General features: G+C 34.9%; 1 protein-coding gene across 1 annotated transcript in view; it reads left to right on the top strand.

The window, feature by feature from the left end:
- LOC110030317 (transportin-1) overlaps positions 1 to 10,783 on the top strand; it is a gene marked incomplete at its 5' end in the record, with an annotated part of 105,460 nt that overhangs the window by 26,282 nt on the left and 68,395 nt on the right. Inside the window, 7 exon segments of the mRNA XM_020732977.1 lie at positions 2,696 to 2,762; positions 2,847 to 2,903; positions 3,001 to 3,030; positions 3,149 to 3,208; positions 3,400 to 3,513; positions 5,426 to 5,539; positions 7,378 to 7,476. Of these exon segments, the coding sequence (XP_020588636.1) occupies positions 2,696 to 2,762; positions 2,847 to 2,903; positions 3,001 to 3,030; positions 3,149 to 3,208; positions 3,400 to 3,513; positions 5,426 to 5,539; positions 7,378 to 7,476 (541 nt within the window).

Here is a 10,783-nt window from a genome sequence, read left to right as displayed (position 1 = left end):
TAGCAATATGGGTGTCCTTCCTAGCTAAAGTCGACGTCCTGGACGCGTTGGCGCAGGCCGTTTCGTCATCCGAGGTTGTCCGGACGAGTTCGCCGACGGGCGAGTCGATTTTTGTTAAAATCGTGTGTGGTGCAGTGAGTGCGTGAAATGCGGCGTTCGCGAGTAATTGAGTCACAAAGGGTTCACCTATGGCCGTCTGATTCTATGGGAACTCATTTTTGGGCCCTCTACATGTTGATCCTTAGCCCTTGCAACTAGAAGTTGAGTGCTTAGAACCACTCATGCGAGTTCTTCACAAAAATGAGTCAAGAAGTGGCTTGAAGTTCTATGGGAGGTGGGCTCCATTGCTAGTCCGCTAGGATAGTCAACAAGGAACTCCTAAGGCTAGATTATCGGTTCTAAGAGTAGGAGACTAAGACCTCACTAAAAATGAGGTCAACAAGGGGTTGTGTTAGTTTGATCATCAGCCTTTAATTTTTTTGAATTTTCAAAAGATGAGGAACATTGACACACTAGGTGGTTGAGTTTTTAACAAAATATTTGTCTTTAAACACTGTGTTGGATCTTATAAAACACACGTTTACAAGTATAATATCTATCATTTTACATGCAATGCAAGTTAATGTAGTTGATATTAATTCTATAAAGAGTAATATGCCATTGGTTAGGATTTTGAAGAGTTTTATTACAAAAACTTAAATAATAGTTTATCTTTTCTTAATGAAGGCTATGTGATTAAAGATGATTTTTTTGTTAATGGATACTTTTCTTTGTATTCTTTATTTATTATTATGGGATGTTATGATTTTAAAATTCCAAACTAAATGAGTTGCTAGGCATTTCGGAAGAGTTAACTGTTGCAATAATTGAGGGTCGGTGTTTTTGGCTAAGTTTGGACAGAGTTGTAGCCCAAATATTTTCCCAATTCAGGACTTATCATCCTCTTGATGGTAGAAAATTGAATAAAGGGTTGTCTACATCTCTATCAATTCTATATAAGCCTTGTGAGGATGTTGGTATAATTTTGTGTCAAGTTTATCACAAATGCTGAGAACACGTTGATTCATTTATTTAAGTAATAGTTGTTTCTCAAATATTTCACATTTCATGCAATGCAACAAAACTATTTTTGCATCTCAGTGTTAAAGTTTACAATATTAAAGCAACAAAATAAAATGCTTTATCTAAACTAATTATTGTTGATAGAGATGTGTGAAATTCATTAGTTGCGAAAAATTCTTTATAAGAAATTGAGCAAAACACAATTTGAGTTTTCAATTACTTATCGTCTATAAATTGATGGTCAATTTGAAGTGGTTAATAGTTTAGGATATCTACTACATTATTTGATGAAAATTATGTATCTGGGTGTAATTTGATAATACTTATATTGAGTTTGCATATAATTCATCTGCTAATAAATCTATTAGCATGAGTTCATTTAAGATTGTTATAGGGTATCAAATTCGGTGATAGCTCTTGTTGAACTCTACAAAATCTTGGCTTAATGCTTTCACAAAATCATTGAGAAATGTATTTTATTTTCCAGCGTCAATTTACTATATTTGGTTGACATAATTTTAGCCTTGATTTGGTTTTGGTGATCAACAAGAGTAGGGGTATACAAAGAGTGGCTTGATGCCTGTGGTAGAATGGCTTGATTTTTCTTTACTTCCGTAATTTTGCTCTTGGCATTGGTTAGTTTAGTGACCTTGATAAATATAATTTTTTGAAAATTATTTCTTTTACTTGTTTGGGACCGACTAGTTAACTGTCTTCTACTTTTTTTTTGGCCTACAAGTATGCTGATCAATCAATAAAGCACCTGTTAGCAATTTTGAGAAGGCAATCGATTCTTCTTGTATTTTATTGTCTCAAAGTGCACTTGTAAAACTGTGCCATTGCATCAATCATTACCTTTTTTTTTGTTTGAGCAGACCCTAGTTAGGTGAATTTGATCTGTCTTCTGACCTTTTGCAAAAACTTTATGGAACTTTTCGATTTATTATGGTTTGCTGATGGACTGTTTTTGTTTTCCTTTTGAAGAATGTTATTATTTATTATTAACTCTTTCTCTTTCACCTAGCCTCTTTGCATGTGAATATTTGTCTTGAGTTTGAAGCATAGAAGATTGTAGCGACTAAGCCACACTCCCCACATGGTGGCTAATGATTGAAAGTTGCTGTCATTATGCTTTTCTTCAATTAATACACAAATGGAGAAGTTCCTTTAAGCTTGTCGGGATCAGTTTCCATGCAATGATCTTTAGAATGAGCGATGGTGATGTAATATTAAATCTGACCTTAAATATTTGGATGACTTTGCCTGACAATGAACTTTTACTTTTTGTTGATGATGCTTTGCCATTCCGTGTAATTACTCTCTCTCTCTCCCTCTCTCTCTCTCTCTCTCTCTGTCTGCTGCCTTCAAGTCTGTTAATATTTTAGAAGGTAGGCTTACTTTTTTATGAGTAACAAATTGGCAGCTTGAGTAACCCTCAAAGCATGTGATGGTAATATACGCTGTTGAAATTAGGTATATTATGAAATGCTTTTTGTTGTTCACTACACCATGCTCTAGTTTTTTTGGCCTATAATTTTTTATCTTACAAATATTTATTGGTTTCATTCAGTCTTAAAAACCTCTTCCATCTTTTTATTTTAGGGTGTCTAATATGCATTGTGGTCTAACTCAGGTCAGCATATTGCGATGCTAATTTGCCTCCAGAAGGCTTAAGAGAGTTTTTGCCACGCTTGATTCCAGTATGCTGTATATTCTCTTTTATTATTTTTTTCAACTGCCTAGAATTTGGTGGTGGCCATGCTTTTATTTGTTATATTTTCTAGGTTTTATTGTCAAATATGGTGTATGCTGATGATGATGAGTCGCTTGTGGATGCTGAGGTATACTTCAATTTTTTTCATGAAGCCTTTAATGTTTCTCTTGCATTTGAATCTTGCAAAGTGCTTTTTAATTGTGATTTTGCTGCATTTGTTACAGGATGATGAGTCCATCCCTGATAGAGATCAGGTAGCTTTATATGTGAAGCCTCATTTTTGGAAAATCTTTTAAAGCTTTCTGTTGAATTGTTTTTTTTTTCATGTTTTTACTAGTTTTCCATTGTTAATTTTTGGAATTCGTCATACAGGATTTGAAGCCTCGTTTTCATTCGTCAAGACTTCATGGAACTGAAAATGGGGAAGATCCTGTATATTCAAATTTTCTAATCATTTCTTATTTATTGGCTTGTAATGCATTTTTTATTTGTTCTTCTGCTTATCAACATATACCTTGACCCCCTCCCTGAAAACATTAACTATGAACTTATCCCTTTCTGTTTTAAGTTTTTTGGAAATCAGCTTTTACTATTTTGATGGTTTCTTGGCTGCTCTATTACAGGATGATGACATAGTCAATGTATGGAATCTACGGAAGTGCAGTGCAGCAGGTTTAGACGTTCTTTCAAATGTATTTGGTGATGAGTTACTTCCCACTCTAATGCCGTTGATTCAGGCATTTCCTTTTAAACTCGGGTCAACAATAGTCACAATATCAGCTAATAGCTTTTAGAATTATTTTGTCATTTGTTTTATTTTCTAATGCCGAGTAGATTCTACTTATTCATTGTTATGATATTGTGAATGCTGCTTATGTGATTTATCTGTAGCATTAATAGTACATTGCCATTGCTCATTCTACAGTTTTTGCTGTGCTTGATTAAATCTGCCTATGAATTTCATTAAAATTATTAGTGGACTTAGAATGCAACGTAATGGAAGAAGTGCGAAAGGAGTTGATGGGAGCCAGGACAAGTGTTGGTGCTGATTCATTTATTTTAAAACGTTTAAATGTGCCCTCCACATTTTGCTTTCTTTTGCAGGAATAAATGCATAGCATGTGTTCATTTATTTCTATGTGGACAAGCTTTCAGCCATCCCCTTATGTTCTTATTTTCACGAGTCATCACATGAATTCATATAATTTTAACATGAAGCACACTTTGAATAGACACACTATGCAGCTGTCCTAAACACTGCATTCCTTTGAACTGGCTTACTCTATTGTTCTTGTAATATAACTTATCTGGATTAATGACTTTGGTGGTTATACCGAGCCACTGTTGCTTGCGGCTTCTAGGAAGATTTTCATGTGTGTGAAGGTTGTTGATTGGAAATTAATGTTAAAGTTCGCTGTAATTATCTCGTAATGCTCTTTATAATATTTAACTTCTCTAAGAGTGGGATGCTTTTTTAAAATCTTCTTATGATGAATGGTTGTTATTTTGTTGTTTTTGGTAGGCTAAAATGTTGCTGTAGCACATTGAAATAATTTTCAGGTGTTGGGATGGAAAAATAGCTGCATTTCTTTTTAATTTGGCCCATTAAAACCTGCCCGACTTTGCATGCATTCTTTGTCATTTTTTATAACTAATTTTCTTCTGATCAAGGTGTTCCTACTATTTGCAACAGTGCACAGAATTATCTATGAAATCATGTTGCTTTATTATACCAACTTGTATTCAAGGTTTAAGTGTTAGTTTCAGCTTTGGATCCTTATTTCTGGATTCTGCTACATCGTTAGTATTCATCATCATCATCACTATCATCGTAGGTGGCTTAATCCATCTTGGGCAAACAGTTCCCTTCAGAGTTTTGTTCTTTTCTGATTCCTACTTTACGGAATATGTTCTGAACATCTTCTAATCATGTTAGATTTCGTCTATCCACTTTCCAGTCAAATTCTCAGCCTGATTTGAGCTCTCTGAATTGTTGATCTTTTTTACATCTCTATTTTTGTGATATCATGGCCGGTTTTGGTGTCTAGTTCTGCGTTTGTTTGGATTTTAATTTTGTACAAATTTCAGCTTTCTAGAAAGAAATATTTTACCTTTATCTATAATTTTTTTGAAGTTTATAATTTGATAGATATAACCATTTCAGCAAAGCTTCAGAATAATATTCAAATTTTTTTTTTTAAATAAATAGAGGTTTTTGATAAGACTAAAAGAAAACGAATGCTGAAGTAATATTTTCCTAATGCGTGTATTCCTTACTTTGATTGAATAATTTTATGATATACTGTTCTTTGAGTCAAAATACATTGTCCTTGTTTGCAATTATACATTTTAAGAGATTAAGGAATATTATTATGATTGGGTTCTTCCCGGAGAATACCTTGATATACAAATTTGGGTATTGCCTTTAACTTCTGTCATGGAATACGATTAAATAATAAATGCCTATAAAAAGAAATTGTTATTTTTGCAAGTTTTTTTTCCCTTTATGTTTCTTTTCATTCTCCATGCAGGGTAAATGTTCTGCTGCTTTGATGTTGTATTTGTTTTAGAATTTTCATCGTCTTTTAGATTGCAAGGTCTCTACCTGTATGTTTCTTGTGTTATTTAATCCGCTTAAAACCTTTTCAGGAAAGGCTTTCAACCCCTAACCACTCAGAGTGGAAGGAGAGGGAGGCTGCTGTTTTGGCCATTGGTGCTATTGCAGAGGGTTGTTTTAATGGGCTCTACCCCCTTCTACCTGAGGTACTCTTCGACACTTTCTTAATCAATGCAAGTGATTAGGTACTCAAGTATCAAGCAAACATATTCCGAACATCAAGAAAAAAATACAATAACTGCTATTATCAAAATAAAATCAAGAAAAATTTGTGCTAATAACTACAAAGTGAAATGCAAGAAGCAGAACAAAACAAAGTAAGATGTTATTTAATTAAAGCACGCCCTTTTGTGACTTCTTAGATGTGGAATGCTTTTTAAAACGAAACCTTTGGCATAAAACTTGGTCAAAATGGGTGAATTTTCTTTGCAAGTTCAAGTCTCCTTAAGTCAGCCGTTGTTAAAAAAAAAGTGAAAGAGTGAATTTTATGAGTTTTCAGTGCCTTTCAGGCCAAAAGTTGATCCTGTTTAGCATCTTATTTCATTTACTAATGTACTTGCAACATGAACCAATAAACTCCAGCCCAAATTGAGTAAAGTTAGTATCAAGTTATGTCAATAGGTTTGAGTAGACGAGTAACTTGATTGAATTTGATCATGTAATTATCTGCGTTGTACTAATTTAAAAGGTACTGAAAGAATAAACTTCACTGTGAGTAACTTCATTTTTTTTGAAAATTGTTGGAAAGATGTTTGGAAAGAGTGCATGAATAAGCTTCAAATCATAATGACAAGCAATAAAAGTTTTTTCCCTTTGTCAATATGCATCTCAATTTTCATGAAAAAATGTTTGGTTAATTTCCATGAAAAAGAGAAATTAATTAGAATTTAATTAAAATGATCAGCAGAGTAATAGTAAGATAAAAGGATGAAAACTGTGGATAAGAAAATTCAAGAACATTACAAAACTGAAGTCTCATGGAAAACAGTTTTATAACTGAGGCATTTCATGTTCTGGCTAATACTATGCGCTTCACATTGCCTCCCTTATCAAGTGTGCCATTTAAAGAACACTGCAAAACTTCTTACTATTTGTGATTGGAATCATATGGCTTTTCTCTTTTTTTTTTTTTTGCACCTTGCACCTTTTGTTTCTGATACGTTCTGATACGTTCTTTTATCCAGTTTCTTGAAACTTTTGTAAATAAGTTATTTATGTTAGTCCCGAGCTGATAATTTACTGGGCTCCATAGCCTCTTCTTCTTTGAATATTAAGCTGCATGATTGGTAGTTTATCCTAGTTTTTTAGCCATGGATTGCTCATTTCCAAAGCAGGAGAGTAAAAAGTGATTGAGAAAGGCTAAAGGAGGATGCTTTCTTCCTTCTCTATTGTGCTCACACCGCCACCGCAATTGTAACAAAAGTTATAGATTGTATATAGAGTCTCTTACTCGTTGGTCTATGGAAAATTGAGTGTTATAACTTAGCTGATAAAAACGTAATTGTTGATTTAACTGAAAACATAAGGGTTGGTTGCAGGGTGAAGTTAGGGCTATATTTAGTCTTTGATAAAATGAATTAAGTGTTCTTCTTTATTACTTTTGGATCCAATGATAGAGTGAGGAAAATGAAACCATACCATGAACATTAGACTGTAGACATGATCAGCAGCATCAATCCTAGTCCTAAAGACATTAGAAAACTATTCCTTTGCACCTGGGTTTTGTGCGAGCCATGCTTTAGTTTCATTAACCATGCCAATTTAATTTTTATGGCTGAAATACCTGATGTAAATTGTAATCTCATTAGTAAATTAGTGAGCTGAAGTGGTTCCACTGTTTTCTCTTTTAATGCTGCTTATCATAGCTATTTTATTGTTAATTATTTCTGAAATAGAGCCAAAAAGACATTTGTTGTGTACTGTATTTTTTTGAAGAATGTAATGTATTTGTCAACGTTGATGCTGTTTATATTATGAATTACAGATTGTTACATTCCTTTTACCTCTACTGGAGGACAAGTTTCCCCTAATACGGAGTATCACCTGCTGGACAATTTCTCGTTTTAGCAAATTTATTGTTCAGGTAATATTGTTTGCGCTTGATTGTTTTAACTGTTATAACCTATTAAGTGTATTAACTTATCTTAGTACGTGGGATATAAAGGATATTTCTTGCTTTCCAATTTCACCAAGGAACTTTTTGTTAATGCATTTGGTTGTCTTTGAATGGATTCATATGATTGGAATACTTCTTGACTAGAGAAACCTTGTTATCTTTCATTTTCATGTAATTTTGAGTAGATCACCGTGGAAATTCATTAGACTCATTTACAAGTGCAACAATTTGCATTGGCCTGGTGCTAGTATACAATATGCGTGGAAACCTGTGGATGGTCTGGTGCATGTGCATTTGAACATGTTTCTGATCTGGCTATTTTTCTGCAAGTTGGATGAGGTGTTTAATGTACAACACTGGGTATCCTGTTAATTAAATTTTAAAAAGGAAGTTGGATCAGTTGAGATTTGGGCTGAATTTGAATGGGGAGCTTGTCTATTTCTGCAAACATCTCTGCTTATCCATTATAGGTAGTGGAAATATTGTAATATCTTGACAAATCAATCTTGTATGCATTATCATTGATTTTCTTAAAAATTCTGAATGAATCATTGACTTTAGGCTTGAGCTTCTCAAATAAACTTGGTAGGAAATCTTTCATTCTTTAGTCTAATCCCAAACCACCTTTTTCGAAGATCATAGTCTTCCTAGAATTGTTAGTATGCTTCTGATACTTGTTATGTTGATAATTTTCTTTCTTACTTCTTATTTAAAATTGAAATATCTCTGACCCTGACATTTGTATTAGTATTAGGCTTAGGAGTTGATAGTATCAACATTAACTCCAATGGTGCGAGGGGATTCCACCCGCACATGATCTCAAATGGGCTGTGACCTATGGACTGACTAGTGAACCTTTTATATACAAACTCAATATGATGAAGAATCATATTCTTATGCTTGATATTCTTTCTCACCAAACACTGAGGTGATTTTGAAATTGCGATTGACCACCTTTGTGTGTCCATCTATTTATGGGTGTGCTGGTGAATGGAATTTGAGCTTTTTGCAAACCTTATAAGATCTTCCAAAAGTGACTCAGAAATTGCATATTGTTGGCCGACGTGATTGTCTGCGTTACACAAAAAAAAATGGACTATCTAAAATTTGAATCCACGACATGTGAAACATCCTTCTTTTTTCTGGCAAGATATGAAATGTGCCATCTTAGAGAGGTAGTTCACTACCCCAATACCTAAATCCTTGCTCTGTTGCATCCATGGGAGACCTATAATGAAGTTTAGGCTCACATCCATCCAAGGTAAATTTGGATAGGAAGGGGGAATGCACAAACCCGTATTTTGCACTCAGGTTTTGGCTAAGTGACATACCTTAAATTGTCGAACATGCCTCTTCATATCTCGTCTCAACCTAGGCGAATTGAAGCTCTCTTTTACTAAGGAAAGAGGCTTATCCTTTCCAAAATGTTTTGTCGTTTCTCCATTGTGGCCCTCCTTCAAAATATTTTCCCTGGGTGAAGTCTTAGGAATGCATAGCCTATTTCGATAAAATAAATAGTTATCTAAAATGTGAAACTGCTTGTACAGTCTCTCTTGACATTGAATCCAACCCTTTTGGAAATCATCTTTAGTGGCATATGCATCTCTTAATACCTCAAGCCTACATAGTTGTAATCAATAAACGACGAGAGCTCAATGTATTTGCTATTTTGTTATGACTCTCAGTTTTGTGCTTATACACCAATTGGAATGAGGATAGAAACTCTACCCAAGAGCATGTTTACCCTTCAACTTGCTCTAAATATTCAAAAACCTCAAGACCTCATGATCGTTTTAAGGAGTTTACGATCGTATAAAACTCTTTGACATATATATAGAGTACTTTCTTTTGGAATCATTCAACTTTTCGCTAAAGGAGGCAATGTGGTGTATACCTTGACTTAGCACAACTCTATTCCTCACATTGGATGCTTCACACTACCTCAAACACTTGATTGAAAATTGAAATTATTAGACTGGTTTGAATTTTATTTTGGGATTTATGTTAGGCTGAGATTTCTACTCAGATTTCTCTTTTGAAGTGCTATAATCTTGCTCTTACAGGTGGTGTATCTATACCTTGTTAAAGTGCAGGTGATGGTACCTTCCTACATTGGCGCTTGCATCGATTTCGCCGCTGGATGCTATTCTTTTCTTCCTTTACACGAGACAGCAGCTGATGTCTATTTTTTCTTCTTCGTCTCTTTGCTGAGTCACATACTCTTTATAAATTGGGAATCTTACACTACAAAAGCTACCGACTTTTGACCTCATTTTTGTGAGGTATTCTCTTCTCCTCCTTATAGCCTAGGATCTAGTTCTAGGAGTTCTTATTGATCGTCTTAGAAAATTAGAATTCATACCCAGACTCTTAGAAAATCCTAGCCAATTCTTATTTTCCTTTGATGTCTAGCATTTTTGGCACAAGACCATCGTCTTATGAACGAGCGGTTATGGGTTATTTTGTGAAGACTCAAGAGAGAAGTTTCTAATAGGACTTCAAGCCTTAGGAAAAACATCGTCACGACTTTCTTGTCACATACACACACCAAATACACAAAGTTCACAAAATTACACGAAATCGGACTTCAATTAAGCCCAGAGGAGGGGTCAAAATGCGAACTTCTCCGGACGACCTTCGACAACAAATTGGATTGCGCCAACGCGTCCGGGACACCAATTTTGGTAGGAAAAGACACCCATATTGTCATATTTTTGACACAAGAAAATTGGCACGCAAATCGATGAATTCTTCAAAACGATTTCCAACGGCAAAATGGACTGCGCCAGCGCGTCTGGAACGTCAGAATTACCTCGATAACAAATTGGATTGCGCCAACGCGTCCGGGACACCAATTTTGGTAGGAAAAGACACCCATATTGTCATATTTTTGACACAAGAAAATTGGCACGCAAATCGATGAATTCTTCAAAACGATTTCCAACGGCAAAATGGACTGCGCCAGCGCGTCTGGAACGTCAGAATTACCCAAAATTGACATTCATTTTATGATGATGTGACACACTAATAAAAATGCACAAATCAAATTTTACTTTTTGAAATAATTAATATTTTCATATTTATATTATTAATAATCTTAATTATATACCCTAAATCGTATATTAATACGTTCAATTGCCCATTTATCTATCGCGGCTTGATCGAAGCTCGGCTCGCCGCTCCCGCATCTCCTCTGTCATTCGCGAAGAAGCCCTAGCTCCCCCATCGGCCGCATCGAAGCCGATTGAGCGGCGCCATGGCTCCCCTCGCCCCC

Source organism: Phalaenopsis equestris, unplaced genomic scaffold (genome assembly GCF_001263595.1).
Source record: "Phalaenopsis equestris unplaced genomic scaffold, ASM126359v1 Scaffold000700, whole genome shotgun sequence".
NCBI lineage: Eukaryota > Viridiplantae > Streptophyta > Magnoliopsida > Asparagales > Orchidaceae > Phalaenopsis > Phalaenopsis equestris.
This window is presented reverse-complemented; position numbering and strand designations above follow the sequence as displayed.